General features: G+C 45.5%; 1 protein-coding gene across 2 annotated transcripts in view; it reads left to right on the top strand.

Moving 5' to 3' along the window:
• The first annotated feature begins 1,793 nt into the window (after window positions 1-1,793).
• Fam3b (FAM3 metabolism regulating signaling molecule B) overlaps window positions 1,794-18,963 on the top strand; it is a 37,046-nt gene continuing 19,876 nt past the window's right edge. For both annotated transcript variants that reach the window (XM_075961377.1, XM_075961368.1), the window contains exons 1-2: window positions 1,794-1,914; window positions 5,339-5,482. In XM_075961377.1, the coding sequence (XP_075817492.1) occupies window positions 1,896-1,914; window positions 5,339-5,482 (163 nt within the window). In that variant the 5' untranslated portion in view covers window positions 1,794-1,895. The remainder of the gene's footprint in view (window positions 1,915-5,338; window positions 5,483-18,963) is intronic.

Below are 18,963 nucleotides of genomic sequence, written 5' to 3'. Positions count from 1 at the left end.
GATAAGGGTGTTGGAGAGATGGCTCAGTAGGTAAGGGCACTAGTTACTCTTGCAGATGACGCTGGTGAGTTCCCAGTACCCACATGGCAGCTCACAACCATCTATAACTCCAGTTCCAGGAGATTCAAGTCCTCTTCTGATCTCTGAGGGCTCCTACACACATAAACTCATGTAGGCAAGTATGCATAATAATAAAATCAAAGGCTAAGAAGGCTACCTTTATGTGTTTTTAGCCCTAATTATAATGCATGAAGACAAACCTATAGATAAAAGTCCCACCGCTGAAGTCAAGTGAGGCGAAGGTGGAGGTGAGATTCTTGGTAGATGGAACCGAGGTGATGATAGAGGCGCAGGTTTGTCATTTGAAGCTGATGTGCAGAGGTAGAGGCTGGTTTTGGTGCCACAGAGCGCTGTGTGTTCTGCAGTATATAGCTATTATGCTCAGCCTGGGACTGGGACAACACTTGAGTCTTCAGGAAGAAGCCTGACTGAAGGTCCCTGTCATTTGGTCCCTCTGATTTGGGAGGCCTACAGCAGGTGTGAACAGGCTGTGTCCTCTGTCTCCTTGGGTGCGACAACACAGAAAGTCTCAGGAACACCGTTGGCAATAAGAGCAAAGTAGGGAAGGGTTTGTTCTGGCTCACAGCCCATGGTGGGGAGTCCTGGTGGCAGGAGAGTGAGGACAGTTACATTTGCAGTTGGGAAGAAGAGGGAGATGAACGCTGGTGCCCAGCACACTTTCTCTGTTTTCTTCAGTTCAGGACTCTAGACCACGGAATGATGCCACCCACTCCCAGGGTAGTCCTCCTATTTTGATTAACCAATCTAGAAAACCCCTCAAACACATGTCCAGAGATTTGTCTCCTAGGTAAATCTACATCTTCCCAGTTTGGCATTCAATACTAACCATATTGTCATGGCCAACACAACTTCTTTCTCTTCTAGAATATTGTAGAGGGATGTCCCCATATGCTAGGGCACCCTGTGTTGTGTGGCTCCAGTCTTTGGGCTTCTTGGAAGAGGAAGAAGAGAGGTGGCGTAGAATTTCTACAGCAGCAGGACTGGGGTGACCATCTGCTGTTGGAGTCTTACCTTCCCTTAGTGACTTGAGACCACCCTTACTAGAATGAGTCAAAAGTTCTGTGAAAACCTGATGGGCATTTGGAATGAACATATACTCTGGGCAGTAAGAAAGTACTGTGCCTACTCAGGTGGATGGGTGGGAAAACCTTCTAGGAAGCCTTTATCCATTCTCCGACACTGTGAGTCCCATGTCCTTGTATATACATGTCCTAGGGGACCTTCTCTCTTACCTCGTTTCCCCAAAGTAAGCATTCCATCAGTAAAGGAGAAAGTAGGGGTTAGGCACCATGGTGGGCCATACCCACAGCAAGTGGGCAGCGTGACTGCTTTGGAAACAGTATAGAGCCTTGAAATTCAGAGCAGGGGGGCTTCACTCTGGAGCTCTGTGTTCACAAGGCTTGAGCCAAACTGTACTTCATTTCCCTTTGTAAAATAGTACCTTAAGGTCAGGGATGGTTAAGGAGCACCATGTCTCCCCTTAGCTGTAAACCCTTCTGTGATCTCTCTGATTACCCCATCTCCAGCCTCCATTTGTCTGCGGCCCCAGGCAAGCAGGACAAGGAGTGCCTCCTGCTTCTCAGGTGACCCTGGAGCTCCAGGGTGCTGACAGCTGTGTAGCACCTACACAGCCTGCCAGCTGCACCTTCAACCTGCCTGGTCCACGGGTCCTCCCATTTCCTGGAAACTGACCTGCCCTTGTCTGCCTACAGGGCGGTCCCATCTACAGACAGCCCAGTCAGGGTAGGTCAGCCTCCACAGGCTCCTGGGAACTGCAGCCAAGCGCTAGGTAGGAGGAGAGCAGTTCCTGGAAGATGCGTCCAGTTGCTACAGGTGAGTGCCAGTGCAGCTAGACTTGTTCCTGCCTAGGGGTAAGGGACGGCACCCCTTCCTCCTCCTACCTGCCAAGCTGAGGCAGAAGGATGAACCTCTCTGACTACGCCACTTCTTGTGGGATCCTAGTGGGAACAAGAATCCAGAGGGGTGCAGGATGGGAGCTGAAATTTCTCTGAGGGCTTACTTACCTCTTCCTCCATCTCTTCTTATTACCCAGCGGGGAGGGGTTCTGTGTACTCTCCTACCTATAGAGTAGATACCCAGTGAGGACAGGCAGGGGTCAGCAAAGTGGCTTAGTCCCTACCGGAGTGGGAGGCCCTAGAACCAGAGCATCTGGAAAGGGGTTGGCTGCTCACAGTGAAGCTGAGGGCTTACTAGGGGAGATGATCTTGACAGCACCCAGGCCTGCTCTCACAGGCCTGTTTCTGCTTTTCTAAGAATACTCAGCGTTGCTGAGAGACTTGGGAAGGTAGTAAAGTGAGGAGGAAGATCGCTGTTTTCCTCAGTCCCTGAGTCTTTCAGAGCCTGCCTTTTCTGTCATCCCCTTCTCATTCTCCTGTGAAGAAGCCAGCTCCCCTAGGGAGAGCACTAGGGAGCCACGGCAGGTGTGTGCATGCACGGCAAGCTGAGGAAGGGGAACTGTCCTTGACTTCTTGCCGGGCCTCTTTTCTGGTTCTGCCTCACTGTCAGCACTGACTTGAGGAGTCAGTGTCCTGGAGTGTCCGTGGGTGGAGGTGCATGTGCCTATGTGCACCCATGTGAACAAGGACAGCGTGACATTGTGCGGTCACAGCACAACCCCTTACTTTGTGTGACTGATTTCTGTGATCTTCTCACAATGACGTTTCTCAGAACTCGTCCCTGTCCTTGACAAGTGAATGCAAATGGAGCCCATCCCTCATGCAGGGCACTGTCTTTTATTCTAGTTCTTTCGGAAGAATGGTTTCACTATCTCTATACAGTATAATGGGAATACATTTTCCTGGCTACATAGAGAGGAAGCTGAAAGCTTGCAGTCACTCTGTCTGACTCACACAAGAGCTATATGGTCCTTCCATCCACGGCTTCCCCCAGGAAATGTGATGTTGGAGGAGGGGCTGTGTTACTCCCACCTTGGTGAGCTAAGGATTTGCAGTGTTCTTGGAGTAGCCCTTGTCACGGGCTCATCTGTCCAGAGGCAGATTTGTTCTCACTGGGCCTGGGAAGCTGCCATGATACTGTCTCTGTGGGGCCTGCTGGTGGGTGCCTTCTCCCTCAACTGGGATGTTAGCAAGGTGGGTTGTGGCGGCATTTCCTGCCTAAAAGCCTCAATGTATGGGATGGGGGAGGCAGTGGGCACCAAAGCCAGCTGACTACTGAGAGATGACTCCAGCCCCAGCCTTCTTAGCTTCCCAGGTCTAAGAGGCATGGGTGTGGCCAGGCACTTAGATGCACATGGGCAAGCACCAGGGACAAACAGCTTGTCCTTCCTCAAATTGGAGGAAACCTATTAGCAGGACCAAAGTGCTCCCTGCAAGTGTATCTGTTTCAAATCACTTCTTTTCGAAAAGACACAGTCATGTTGGGCCAGAGTTCTTCCAGATGACCTCATTTTAATTTACCTGTTTCTTTAAAGATTCTGTCATTGGGCTGGGTGGCAGTGGTGGCGCATGCCTTTAATCCTAGCACTCGGGAGGCAGAGGCAGGCTGATCTCTGGGTTCGAGGCCAGCCTGGTCTACACATGCTAGTTCCAGGACAGGCTCCAAAGCTACAGAGAAACCCTGTCTCAAAAAAAAAAAAAATCTGTCATCAGTCATCAATCACACCCTGCTTCATTTTGAGGTCCTGACAGACAGCACAGAAATTTCGCCTCCCTGCTTGGTACCCCCACAGCAGTTCAGTTCTTCAGGTAACAGTGATTGGCAGCCCCTGAGAATGAAAGAGAGGTGAACCCTAAGATCCTCCGTGTAGCATTGGCTGGTGACTCTTCAGTGACATGGCCAGATTTCAGAGGCCCTGAGCGTCTCATAGTAAGGATGAGGCTGGAACATACGTGTGCACACATAAGCACATGCACCCACATTTGCACAGAGCTCTTATCTCTGAGGACAAAGTACACTGATACCAACTTATAGCCTCCTGGTGCCAAGTGCTGGCCTTTACCCCCGGGCTTCTCTGTGTTGCAAATGAACTAAAGGTGCTTATTCAAGTTGATGACTTTATTACCTTACGAGAAAAGGCTGGGCCCTGATTTCAGAACCACAGTCAAGCTCCTGAACTCCGTCACGGACAGAGACACGGAGAGAGAGGAGAATTTCAAAGCCTGTCCCTTGTGACATACTTCCTTCAGCAAAGTTCCCCTCTGAAGTTTGTATAACCATCCCAAACAGCACCAGTAGCTGGGGACACAGTGTTACTACATATAACACATGTATGAGATCACGTGTTTCATCTTCATGGGCCCCAGAGCTGTCCTGACCACTGTCCTCAGCTGTTGAGCTCACAGTGAGAGAACCTCTCTTTGGGGCTTTGAGCAGGGAGGAAATACTCCAGCAAGTCTGGGATTCCTCTGTACTTGTAATTGACAACCTATAGATTGTGGTCTCCCCCAGCTTCCACAGCCCTTTCCTGCTTAGCTCTGTCTTTTCTTCATTGTTCCTTATTCTACACCCCCTTCCTCTTTTCATTTCCATGGCTGAACCAGGCTTGTGGCACCAAGGAGGAGGGTGATGTCTTCCATATCCATAGCTCCTTGTGGTCAGGTGATTTTGATAGCAAGCCAGCATACTAAGGTCTTTGGGGATCTCCTACCATCAGGATCCTTGGGTGTCTCTCAGGTCTCTCTGAGACTCTAAGACAGGTGAGGAACTTTATGAGAGTCACCTGTCATCTGTTGTATATGCTCAGGGTCCCCTGATGTAATTTTAAACAGAGAAATGCCATGATTGAGAAATAACAGCAAAACGAAGACCACCCTCTGGAGGTTCTATTCCCACCCCAGGAGCAAGTTCAAGGCTGAGCCTGTCTCTCAAAGGCCCTGAGTGGTGTCTGTTGCTCAGACCCACACAGGACTAATCGCCACACACTCTGCTGACCTATGAGGAGACTCAGATCCAGGGCAACATCGGTATAGCTGCCTGATCGCTCTAGAAAACACTCCTTGTCTGTGGTGCTTGCCTTTTACTGCAGAGCCCATGGGACCATCACGTGCTCACTTTCTCCCACCAGAACTGCCTCCCCAGAAGTCTGGGTACCAGGAATGGGTGGGGACGATGGGCTGTGGAGGGAAGAGAATGCCCAGCTGTCCATGGTGACAGGCTGTCACTCTCGGAACTCCTGTCATCTCTCTCCATGGTGATAGGTTGTCACTCTCGGAACTCCTGTCATCTCTCTCCATGGTGACAGGCTGTCACTCTCAGAACTCCTGTCATCTCTCTCCAGGTATTTTCAAGGCACTGGTGTTTATTTTCTCCTCCCTGTGCGCCTGGTATTCTGGGTACTTGCTTGCGGAGCTCATTCCTGAGGTGCCCCTGTCCAACACCCTCTACAGTATCCGGAGCATTGGAGAGAGACCTGTCCTCAAAGGTGAGTGCTGAAGAAATGGGGGGGGGGGCGTGGGCAGAGAGACGGCTCAGCATTTAAAGCACTTGACAAACAAGTGCAGGTCAGAGTTTGGATTCCTAGAAGCCATGTAAATGCTGGGTGGGTGTGGCACCTGCAGAGATGAGAATCTCAAGAGCAAATTGGCTTATGGAGACTAGCCACATTTCTAGCTTCAGAATTTGATTGAGTGACTCTGCCACAATAAAGAAGGAAGAAGAATGATTAAGGCAGATGATTATAGACATCATTAACTTCAGTTTTTCATACCATGTGTACACACACCATACACACACACACACATGTGGGCTCACCACACATACACACACACACACACATACACACGTGTGGGCTCACCACACATACACACACACATACACACGTGTGGGCTCACCACACATACACACACACACACACACACGTGGGCTCACCACACATGCACACACACACACACACACACATGGGCTCACCACACACACACACACACGTGGGCTCACCACACATACACACACACACACACGTGGGCTCACCACACACACACACACGTGGGCTCACCACACACACACACACACGTGGGCTCACCACACATACACACACACACACACACACGTGGGCTCACCACACACACACACAACACACACGTGGGCTCACCACACACACACGTGGGCTCACCACACACACACACACACACACACACACGTGGGCTCACCACACACACACACACACACAACACACACGTGGGCTCACCACACACACACGTGGGCTCACCACACACACACACACACACACACACACACACACACACACACACACACACACGTGGGCTCACCACACACACACACACACATGTGGGCTCACCACACACACACACACACACGTGGGCTTCTAAGACACTTTCTTCTGGAAGACAAGGCTGTTTACAAGTCACAGTTCAGGATGAAGAAGCTGGAACCAGGCTGAGCCAAGAAACAAATGACAGTTGGGAAAATTGGTCAGGGACAGCAGAGAAGCACCTCCCATCTAAAGACTGAGTCAGGTATATCGCCGAGTGCTGTGAGCAGGTATGCTCAGACTGAGTCAGGTATATCGCCGAGTGCTGTGAGCAGGTATGCTCAGACTGAGTCAGGTATATCGCCGAGTGCTGTGAGCAGGTATGCTCAGACTGAGTCAGGTATATCGCCGAGTGCTGTGAGCAGGTATGCTCAGACTGAGTCAGGTATATCGCCGAGTGCTGTGAGCAGGTATGCTCAGACTGAGTCAGGTATATCGCCGAGTGCTGTGAGCAGGTATGCTCAGACTGAGTCAGGTATATCGCCGAGTGCTGTGAGCAGGTATGCTCAGACTGAGTCAGGTATATCGCCGAGTGCTGTGAACAGGTATGCTCAGACTGAGTCAGGTATATCGCCGAGTGCTGTGAGCAGGTATGCTCAGGCTGAGTCAGGTATATAGCCGAGTGCTGTGAGCAGGTATGCTCAGACTGAGTCAGGTATATCGCCGAGTGCTGTGAGCAGGTATGCTCAGACTGAGTCAGGTATATCGCCGAGTGCTGTGAGCAGGTATGCTCAGACTGAGTCAGGTATATCGCCGAGTGCTGTGAGCAGGTATGCTCAGACTGAGTCAGGTATATTGCCAAGTGCTGTGAACAGGTATGCTCAGACCATACATAATTAGTCTATTAATGATCTGGGTCAGAATGCCAGAGCCTGGGAGCCTGGGACAGAAGTGCAGAGTCCATAGTGGGAGGCAAGGTGCGGTCCAGGTGCACCTGCTGGCAGCCTGCTTTCCAGTGTGCTGATGTCATCCCACTGAACCATGGCGCTATTTCCCAATGTCTGTTTTATTTACAACACTCACGCCAGAAAAAAGTGTGTTATCTTGGAAGGAAATTATCAAAATTGTGAAAAAAGGGTGTTGTCAAAATCCATTCATGAACTCGGCAGGCAGTTATTAAAGCTGTCCCTCTGAGCATACCGGCCTTCACGGCTCTCCTTTTCACTTCTGGCTGTGAGAGTCTGCGGAGGAAGGAAGTCAAACGGCAGCAATTGTCTTAGGGGGTTTCTCTTGATGTGAAGAGACACCATGACCACAGCAACACTTATAAAGAAAACATTTAATTGGGGTGGCTCACTTACAGTTTCCGAGGTTCAGTCCATTACCATCATGACTGGAAACATGACAGCATCCAGGCAGACGTGGTCCTGGAGCAGGCAACAAGAAGTTAACCTACTGTAACCTGAGTGAAGCTTGAGCAAAGACCTTAGATCCCGCCCCCACACTTCCTCCAGTGAGACCACATCCTCTATAGTGCCACTCCCTTTGGGGGCCTTTTTTCTTTTCAAACCACCACAGCATGTAAGAACAAAGAAGCTTTAAGAGGAATGAATGCCATCCAAAATGATTCTGGGTACCCAGTGGGACACAGGGCAGCAAAGTGTCCCTCCTTAAAAATTTCAGTGGATGTAGATGCTGTTTGGATTTTGTTTTGTTTTGAGACAAGCCCTCTCTAAGGTGCCCAGGCTTGAGAAGATACTGAATTGGAGATCTTGCTTCCCCCTCCTAGAGTGATAGTGTTACATGTGTGTGCTGCTATATCTGGAAGGCCGTGTATTTTTAACATGGAAATAAAGCCTAAAAATTAATTTGCACAAAACTAGATAATGATTAAAAAGAATCGTTGGTGCTGTTTCTGATCAATTGGTTCATTTTTGTCTAGGGCTGTACTGCTCTGAATATACCTGGTCTTGTCTGGTTGCAGAAGTGAAGCAGAGTTGGGCCTTGGATAATACTCAGAGGGGAAAAAATACATTTTTTAACCAAAAAAAAAAAAGCAAAAGGGCCTTCATTGGCCTTGGCTCTGACTAGTACAATTTTTGTATGGCCTTTGCCTGTGCCTCACCTAATTCCCAGGTACATGTTGTGGAGGGAGCCGCACAGGCAGAGGTCATGGAGTAACCTCAGAAGCTCATTGTCTCCTTCATTTCTTTCTGCTTTTATGTATACTTTCAAGCCTGTCTTGCAGATGTGGCCTGGCAAGCCAACCTTGACCAAAGGCTTCTTAGCAGAGTGATTTTAGCTTCTGCCATCCCATGGGAGTGTGCTGGAGACATTAGTAACCCAAATATTATGGTTGTAGTCACGATGGCTGTGTGCTGGCCTGTTCCTGCGTGGAGCCTCCCCTAGGGAGAGAAACCTGAATACATGGGGGTCTTCTGGGTACAGATTTTGGGAGATAAATCATGCTGGTATTAGCGCAGGTAAAGCTGGTATAGGGTAAGCATAGCCAATGCTGCCAGGCCTTGTAGCTAGGTCAGTGGTAGTGTTCCCAGCGTTCCTGGTGGGCAGATTTCAGGAAATGACATCACCGTTCCCGTGACCCTCCTAGGGCCTCTTAATTTTCCTCTTATACAGGCAGGAAAGGGATCAAAGATGGAGTTGAGGTCTTTGGACCTGCATGGATTCTGTAGGTTCTCACCCATCACTCAGGCAGGTGACTCAGCCTCCATGTACAGGGGTGACCAGCAGGAATGACCTCACCTAGTGGGACCAGAATTGAGAACTACAGAAACAAGGCATTGAAGAGATGGTCACAAAAACACTAGTTCTGTACTCTGGCTGGAAACAGCATCTCTGGAAGGACCTGGTGATGGTCCCTGTATTTGTTCTTGATGGCAGATGAACTTGGTGTTTATTGACCGGCCTCCTCTTATGCCCATCTTGAGACTATATGACCATGTGCTAGATATTCGGGAGAGCTGAGAAGGACTTCAGACCAGAACTGGATGGATGAAAGTGAGGGGAACCCATAGGTGGGCAGAGCAACCATGCGAGACACAGGGTCCAGAGAAAGCCTGCCGGGATCTACAGGACACAGAGAGTAATATTCACCACAAGTAAAACCTGAGGGCACTGGGGGTGTCTTTAAATGTTGGCTCTTCCTGCTTCTGATAGCTTTTCAGGTAGACTGGGACTAGCTTGTTTTATAAACCTGACCAGAGGCCCCAGAAGTGTGCCTTGCTGAGATTTCTTTGGAGCCTCAGCCTTAGCTTGCAGATACCATCAGGAGATGGTCTAAAAACTGGGGACTCCTGCTCAGTATAGGGGCTCTGCCTGTCTTTATTTAGCCCTTTTTGCAAATTTAAAAATATTCATGACAATTTGTTTTGCTTTTAATTTAGTTTGAAAGAATTTGTTTAAATGGTTGCTAATTGTATTACTGAGCTTTTGGGTGACCCTTGGAACTTTTCACCTGAGGCCAGCACCAGACCTCTGTGAGATACACTGCAAATACTTGTAGTGTAAAAGAATGGCCAGGAACATTTCTACACACACCTACGTTTGACGCAGGAGGGCTTCTGGCTGGTTGAGGACAGGGGTGCTCATAGGTAATACTTTTGCTCTGAGAAGCAGTAAGCAATTATCCTGGGCTGGTTGTCGATTGCCTTGGCGGGCTACTTAGTCTAGGGTTAGTAGCCCGCCTGGCAGTTGAGTTATTCCAGGGTCCCGGAGAGGCACTACCTGGAAGATATGGGCTAGGAGACAGGAAGAAGGCCATGCAAAGTTTGTCAAAGCCTCCGTTTATTAGGGACGAGATACAACCTTTTATAGGGTAAGGAGTTGGGGGATGGGCACAGGGTTCTGGGCTCTTGCCGCGTGGTTCACGTTGGTCACATGGTCCTCGTTGGTCACGTAGGCAGAAGGTTATCTTCGGTCAAGTCACAGTAGGCCTGGAAGTTGACACACCTAGTTCTCTAGATAGTTTAGAATGCGGGGTGGGTTCCGCTAACAGATAGCTCTCATTAACAGCCAATTTGGGTGTGGGGTAGGCTTTGTCAATAGAACCATTCTTAACACAATTAGGGGTGTGGGGTTCTCTGCAGACTCCCCAGGGTGATGGTTCCTGCAATGATTTTAGGAGGAAATTGGCTCCTGACAGATCCCCCTTTCTTTTATAAAGACAAGCAGCTATTAAGTGAAGGGCATCAGGTCAGAGTCCAACCATGGTGTCAGATCTAAAGGAGAAGGGACTGGGACAAGGAGAGACCCTCCTCTCGAATGGTGAAGCAATTTACCTCTCCTGGGAACAGAGGGGTGCCTTATGATTCTTAGGTCTAGTGGGGACCAGGTCTTTATCTCCTTTACCCGTCTTAGGATTCCCAGTATCCTGTCTTAGGTTGGGGGATTTCCTGCCACAAGTCACCCATCCTTGGAGCTCCTCAAATGAAAGGTATCTAGCGAGATTTAAAGTAAACAGATCACAGGTCACCCTGTCTTAGGCCATGTGGAGGGCACTCCTCGTGCCTGGCACCATGCCATTGTTGAGCCGGCCAGTACAGCCTCTGTATGGTGTGCTGTTCAGGCGAGGGTCCACACTAACTCCCGTCATTGGGCCCCTGTGTCTATCACTAATGAAAAGACTGTGAGTAGCTCCTTAAACAAAATATAATGATATAATTTTGGGCACCAATAACTCCATCTTCCAGACAAGAAGAAAGGGCATTTTCCAAACCCAGTATTCACCTTTTAATCTGGCCTTAGGTATCCTCCTTCCTAAATGCCTACTCCACAATAAGATTATGAGTGCTGCCTGCCAACAATTAGGGCAGTGTAAAAGGGATCTAAATCTAAAATTTTTTAACATATGCATTAAACCCAAACATTTTACAGCGTGTGTCAGACTTTTCCCAACATCTATAAGCAGTTTCAAATATCATTAGATCAATTGCAGTAAGAGCACAATGATATACATTGTTGTTATCAAATACCACCAGTTCCAGTCTCTGAACAACAGTGACAGGAACCCTAATCTTCCCCCTTCTTAAGTGAAGAGAGGTTAATATTTTAATTAAAATGAGTTTTGTGTCCCAAAGATTAAAACTGTCTGATGTTTAGTACGCATCAGAAGCAGCTCAGCATTTGTGCTTTAGGGCAGGTGGGATTCCTGAGTGAGGTGAGCTGGATTCAGCTATCTGAAGCACATCCTGGCACTTATCTCAGGCGGGTCTCCCTGGACTCTCTAGGGGCAGAATTGACACCCTGCAGAGTGGGGTAGCAGGTTCTGTTATCAGGCACTCCTCTCCTTGGGGGCAGGAAAGGCCGGACCAAGGACCTCTCCCCAGTCTCCTCTGGAACTCCTCTGTGGGATGTCCTCAGCCTCGACAGCATCAGATCCAGCTTTTATTTTCTTTCTGTGAAAAAAGCATAAACATATCCTCGACCCCAAATATAAATAGGTCGGGTTTTTTCATAATGCATTGCAAGGGCTTTTCCACCTTGCCTTAGCAAAGGTTAGCTTGGTGTTATCACGCCAGATCCATTTGCGTTAGGATCTGCTTGCAACCTTTCATGAGTTGCTTTCAAGGAGCCTTGTTACGCTCCACAATTTTTTTTTTTTATTTTAACCATACATGCAGTTTTTCCATTGGAAAAGCCGTTTGTAAAATTTAGCATAAAATCCTTTAAGGGATTTTTTAGCTATAACATTAGTAAAATACAGTTGTGTGAATTGTAGCAATGATCTTGGAAAAGATTATTGTTTTTGCCTTTGAATTGAGCAAACACAATTGTCTAGGAATCAATCTTAAAATTATCAATGAATCTATTATTTAGTATAAGAAGCATTGATTATAGTCAATATTTTGTCAAGCCATTTTTCAGCTTTTATCCTGCCTTTTTGTATCAGACAGGTTACTGTTCTAAATTAAGAGTTTAATATCTTAACTGGCAAAACTGAGAAGGTTTAGCCATAAACAGCATTTTTTATAAAACTGTTGTAGAATAAGTTTACATTTAATGTACACACTTGTCATAGCTGAATTATAATTAATATACTGTATCTGTTGATTATTGTATACTTTACCTGTTGATTTATATTTTACCTGCTTGAATACCTGTTAGGCAGCTTGTTTAAGCTTTTTATTGGAAATTGTTTTTTGTAAGAATTTTACCTAGCGGCTCAAGGTCTTTCATAAGAATATTATAACTAGGGCTTTAACCATTGTATATCTAATTAAAAGTTTTTAAGCTATCCTCCTCTTAAGTTTTAAGTCTGCTTTGCAGATAGAAAAATGAAGCATTTTTTAACTAATAATGCTGGCCTCATTAGACACCAACATGTAGAAGAATGAAAATAAATCTACATCCATCTCCATGTACAAAACTTAAGTTTAAATGAGCCAAAGGCCTCAGCATATAAAAATTATGTTGAATCTCACAGAGAAAAATTTTTGAAGCACACTTTGCCACATCTCAAACACAGCCTCAGTGGCATAAACATTTGAAGAAACCATAAATCTCCTGAACTGAGAAACTTTTGTATAACAAGACTATATAGTGGGAAAAGATCTTTACTTATCATAAATCCATTCCAAAAATATATGAAGAACTCAGGAAATTAGTTATTAAAAATTTTAATCCCAAAAAATATTTGTTATAGACCTAAACTGAAAACTCTCAGACGAACTTAAAAATGACTGAGACATTTAAAAAATGCTCAAACAGAACAACCTTTAGCCCTCAGAGAAATGCAAACCAAAACTCCGAGATTTTATCTTATCCTTGTAGAAATGACCAAGATTAAAAATTATTATTAACAATTTATGTTTAAGAAAATGTGGTTAAAGAAAAAACTTTTATTGCTGGAAGTGTAAACTGGTGCTGGAAGTGCATACTGGCACAGCCACTTTTGGATCATACCTAGTACTGAAAATCCTGGATAAACCAGACTCTCCCAGCAGGAAGAGAAGAACCAAAAATCCAGGGCCAGCCACTTCAGCCCTAGGAACTGCCCTAGGAACCAGCTGAAGACAAAGCCAGACCTTAACCTGGAAAAACAGGTTTTCCAGCTGTAATTATCATAGTACTGTTTTAGGAACTAGGGGATTACAACCTTGGGAGTGGTCCCGAGGCAGGAGAGCTGTCCTCCTGCAACCACCATTGGATTTTTGAAATTTTTTATGACCCTCCTGGACCACTGGGCTGTGGCCTCTTTCCTCAAAAATTCTTTTTCCTGGTACTCGGGGTTGAACTCCTCCCCCACCAACCAAGGCCACGTGTGCGACCTCAGCAAGGATGGCCTCCAGCGAGCTAAGGGGCAGCTGCGCCATCCCAAGACCTGAGTGAGAGTCTCCCCAGCACTGAGGGACCCTCATTTTGTCTATTTTTTTAAAATTAGGCAAATATCTACCTCAAAACTTAGCAATATTTCTTTTGGGCCTAAATACAAAGTTGTTTGACCAAACCACAAGGACACGTGCTCAGCCATGCCCATAGCAGAACCATTTTATCATAGCCTAGAATCTGAAAATAACCCAGATGTACCTCTTTTACATCTAGGATAAATGAGACATCATCCTTTTAAATATCCATGACTACCACAAAATATCTTGGAGTAACTCCAAGCAAGCAGGACAGAAGTTTTGGGTCCCATCATCTCTGCCTGTGAAGGCGGAATTTTTTTTTATTATTTTTTATTTTTAACCATTATCACTTGTCAGAGTATAACTCTGGCCCTTGATTAATTAAGAGGCCTGAGTCTCAGCATTCCACCTTGAAGCCACACCTGGCAGCAGGAAAGGACCTCAAGCTGAAACAATACAACTCCTACCCAAGAGCAAGCCGTACAAATGGAAAAACTTGTAGGATAAGAACTTTAAATCTTGAAAGATCCCCTACTTTCTTGGGAAAGCAGAAGAAACACAGCAAAAATGACAATTTCACTGAAAGCAGTTTACAGATTCAGTGTAAATGTCCATTAAAAATTATAGCAACATTCCTCACAGAACTCACAGATTTAATGTAAATGTTCATTAAAATTATAGCAAAACTTTTCACAGAATTCAAAAGAACAATATAGAACTCAAAAGAACAATCTCCAACATTATACAAAAGAAATAAAAACTCAGGATAGCCTAAACAATTCTAAAAATCCTCTGAATATATCACAATCTTTGATTTTAAAACTTTCCTACAGAAACACAGTGCTGAAATTAATCTACCTTAGATATAAACTTATACACCTACAAACTAAAGATTTTTGACCAAGAAGCAAGATTTTTAAAATGGAAAAGAAGCATATTTACTGTCCTAAATGAAGCTGCAGCTTTTTGAATCTAGATTCCTGTATAGCAAACCTGCCTGTCAGCTTTCGCTCCATATGGCAGGGGGTTAAAGACATAGGCTCTCTAGCCCTAGCAGCCAGCCTGCTTGGCAGGTGTAACTGTGTGAATTGTACCCTAACTTCTCGCATCTCGAGGGACTCCCTTTTGAGTCCACAAGCAAACACATTAAGCAAACATATGAATCTCTGTTTTTGACTCTTACTCCTCTCTCCCTGAGTGATTGATTAAATTCCTGTATGAATTTCTCTTCCCTTGAAAGTCCCATATCTTTTTGGACGACGGTGAGCCTGCGCCTACCTTGTCCTGCAGATCTGTCCGAGTTTTACAGCCGCAGAACCTTCTGTTTTCTTCTTGTTTTCCCGGGACTGCGCGTTGTCGTCCGATAGTTGACCGTGCTCCGAGTCGCTGGTTCGGGCGCCACTGTCGATTGCCTTGGCGGGCTACTTAGTCTAGGGTTAGTAGCCCGCCTGGCAGTTGAGTTATTCCAGGGTCCCGGAGAGGCACTACCTGGAAGATATGGGCTAGGAGACAGGAAGAAGGCCATGCAAAGTTTGTCAAAGCCTCCGTTTATTAGGGACGAGATACAACCTTTTATTGTAAGGAGTTGGGGGATGGGCACAGGGTTCTGGGCTCTTGCCGCGTGGTTCACGTTGGTCACATGGTCCTCGTTGGTCACGTAGGCAGGAGGTTATCTTCGGTCAAGTCACAGTAGGCCTGGAAGTTGACACACCTAGTTCTCTAGATAGTTTAGAATGCGGGGTGGGTTCCGCTAACAGATAGCTCTCATTAACAGCCAATTTGGGTGTGGGGTAGGCTTTGTCAATAGAACCATTCTTAACACAATTAGGGGTGTGGGGTTCTCTGCAGACTCCCCAGGGTGATGGTTCCTGTAATGATTTTAGGTCACTGAGTGGGAGGTTGAAAATGCTGCAGGGCAGAGGTGGGAGCCACATGCACATTGCACAGTCTGATGGTAACCAGTAGCTGCAAGCCTTAAGCAATATGAAGCCATTATGGTGAGAGCAAATTGTGTAAGATGTTCTTATGACTCTAGGCTATTACAATTAGAAACCTGGGTTCTGGCAGCCTCAAGAGCTAGACTTGACTGCCTCTCCCCAAGACACTAGTTAAGGAGACAATAAAAGTGATAATAAAAGAAACCGCCACACCGATTTCCAAAGTGGTTGCACAAGTTTGCATTCCCACCAGCAATGGATGAGTGTTCCCCTTACTCCACATCCTCTCCAGCAAAGGCTATCATTGGTGTTTTTTGATTTTAGCCATTCTGACAGTTGTAAGATAGTATCTTAAAGTTGTTTTGATTTGCATTTCCCTGATTGCTAAGGAGGCTGAGCATGACCTTAAGTGTCTTTTGGCCATTTGAACTTCTTCTGTTGAGAATTCTCTGTTCAGTTCACCCACTGAGACGGTGGAGCTCATCTAATGGGAACTCACCAAGGCCAGCTGGACTGGGAATGATGGAGCATGTGATCAAACCAGACTCTCTGAACGTGGCGGACAAGGAGGGCTAACTGAGAAGCCAAGGACAATGGCACTGGGTTTTGACCCTACTGCATGTACTGGCTTTGTGGGAACCTAGCCTGTTTGGATGCTCACCTTCCTAGACCTGGATGGAGGTGGGGAGGACCTTGGACTTCTCACAGGACAGGGAATCCTGACTGCTCTATGGACTGGAGAGGGAGGTGGAGGAGGAGTGGGGGGAGGGGAAGGGAAATGGAAGAAGGGGAGGAGGTGGAAATTTTTAATAAAAAAATGATAATAAAAGGCAAAGAGGAGATTTTATTCAGTATGGCAGTTTCACAGCAGGTCTGATGTTGGGGTCCTTGATTATTTGGAGATGAGTTTTGTGCAGGGTGAAAGGTGAGGGTCTAATTTCATTTTTCTGCATGTTAAATACAGATTTCCCAGCACCATTTGTTGAAAATGCTGCCTTTTCTCTAATGTGTATTTTGGCATCTTTGCAGAAACTTGGGTGGCTGTGTAAGTCTAAACCAATATCTGGGTCCTCCGTTCTATTCCACTGACCCTGTTCTAGGACTGTGCTGTTTCTAAGAGCATGGTTCTATGGTATAGCTTGATGTTGGGTGTGGTGATATTTTTGTTCAGGTTGCTTTCACTATCCTATTTTATTTTTTCCTTGAATTTTAGGAAGTCTTTAATTCCTTCCTTGACCCATTGATGATTCAGGTCAGCCTTATTTAATATCCATGTGTTTGTGGGCTTTCTGGAATTAATGTTGCTGTTGCATTCTGATTTTAAGCCATGGTGATTCGATAAGATACATGAGGCTTTTTGTTACCTAGTCAATTTTTGTTACCTGTGTCAATTTTTGAGAAGGCTCCATGAGGTGCTGAGAAGAAGGTATATTTTTTTTTGGTTGTGAGCCTAGCCTTTAACGGCTTAGCCATCTCTCCAGCCCAGAAGGTATATTTTTTATGTTTGGATGGAATATTCTATAGATATATTTTAAGTCCATTTGAGTCATTCCATCTGTTAGTTCTCTTATTTCTCTGTTATTTTTTTTTGTCTGACTTACCTGTCCAGTGGTGAGAGTGGAGTATTGAAGTCTCCCACTATTAGTGTGTGGGGTTTAATGTATGATTTAAGCTTTAGAAGTGTTTCTTTTACATGTAAGGGTGCCCTTATATTTGGGGCATAGATGTTCAGTATTGAGATTTCCTCTTGATGGATTTTTCCTATGACTAATACGCAATGTCCTTCTTTGTCTCTTTTGATTGGGTAGCTACACCAGATTGCTTCTTGGGTCCATTTAATTGGAAAATTTTTTCCCAGCCCTTTATTCTGAGGCAATATCTGTCTTTGAGATTGAGGTTAGTTTCTTGTATGCAGCAGAAGGATAGATTCTGTTTTCACATTCAATCTGTTAGTCTGTGTCTTTTTATAGGCAAGTTGAGTCCATTGATATTAAGGGATATTAATGACCAGTGATTGCTATCTCCTGTTAATTTAGTTTTTGCTGGTGGTGATGTTATTGTGTGTGTTTTCCCTTCTTTGGGATTTGCTGCAATGAGATCATCTATTGTCTGTGTTTTTGTGGATAAGGTCAACTTCCTTGGGTTGGAGTTTTTCTTCTAGTACTTTGTGTAGGGCTGGGTTTGTGGCTAGGAATTGGTTAAATCTGGTTCTGTCATAGAATATCTCCTTTTGTCCATCTATGGTGATTGAATAATAGTCTGGGCTGCCATCCGTGGTCTCTTAATGTCTGCATAATTCTTGACCAGGACCTTCTGATTTTCATTGTTTCCAGTGAGAAGTCTGGTGTAATTCTGATAGCTTTACCTTTATATGTTACTTGGCCTTTTTTTTTCTTTGCAGATCTTAATATTCTTTCTTTATTTTATATGTTTAGGTGTTTTGATTATCATGTGGTGAGGGAACTTTTTTTGATCTAGTCTATTTGGTGTTCTGTAAGCTTCTTATATCTTGCTATGCATATCTTTCTTTAGGTTGAGTATGATTTTGTTAAATAAATATTCTGTCTTTGAGTTGAACTTCTTCTTCTATACCTATTTTTCTAAGATTTGACCTTTTCATGGTGTCCCATATTTCCTGGATATTTTGTGTTAAGCTTTTGTTAGATTTAATGTTTTCTTTGACTGATGAGTCTATTTTCTCTATTATATCTTCAGTGCTTGAGAGTCTCTCTTCCATCTCTTGTATTCTGCTGTTTATGCTTGCATTTGTGGTTCCTGGGCATTTTCTCATAATTTCTGTTTCTATAAGTCCCTTGGTTTGTGTTTTCTTTATAGTCTCTGTTTTGGTATTCAAGTCTTGAATAGTTTCGTTCATCTGTTTGATTGCTTTATTCTTGGTATTCTTTAAGGGATTTGTTGATGTCTTCCATTGTTTTGTTTGTCTTTTCCTCCTTTTCTTTGAAGGACTTTTTCATTTCTTCTTTAAGGGTCTCAAACATTATTTTAGGTCATTTTCTTCTGCTTCATCTCTATTTGGTTGTTCATGTCTTGCTGTCATAGGGCCTCTAGTTTTTATTGGTGTCGTGTTGCTCTTTGTGGTGTTGAATACATTCTTACCTGTCTGCCCATCTTTCCCTCTGATTGGTGTAGCTGGTGCTGTGCCTATCTTCCAGGTGCCAGTGGATCCAAGTCTCTGACAGTCGGTCCTTGTGGTGCAGTCAGGGCCATGGTTCCAGTTACCCTAGAGGTCATTCCCGCAGGTTGCTCAGCACTCCCAGGGGTTGCTCTACAGTCCTAGGGTTGCATGGTCCTCATCCCACAAGAGGTTGTTCACTGCCTTGGACATGCATGGGCAGAGGTCGCTGGCTCAGGCCTGCTTTCTTGGAGGTTGCTG

Source organism: Microtus pennsylvanicus, chromosome 1 (assembly GCF_037038515.1).
Source record: "Microtus pennsylvanicus isolate mMicPen1 chromosome 1, mMicPen1.hap1, whole genome shotgun sequence".
NCBI lineage: Eukaryota > Metazoa > Chordata > Mammalia > Rodentia > Cricetidae > Microtus > Microtus pennsylvanicus.
Note: the sequence above shows the minus strand (reverse complement) of the source record. Positions and strands in the feature narration are given on the sequence as shown.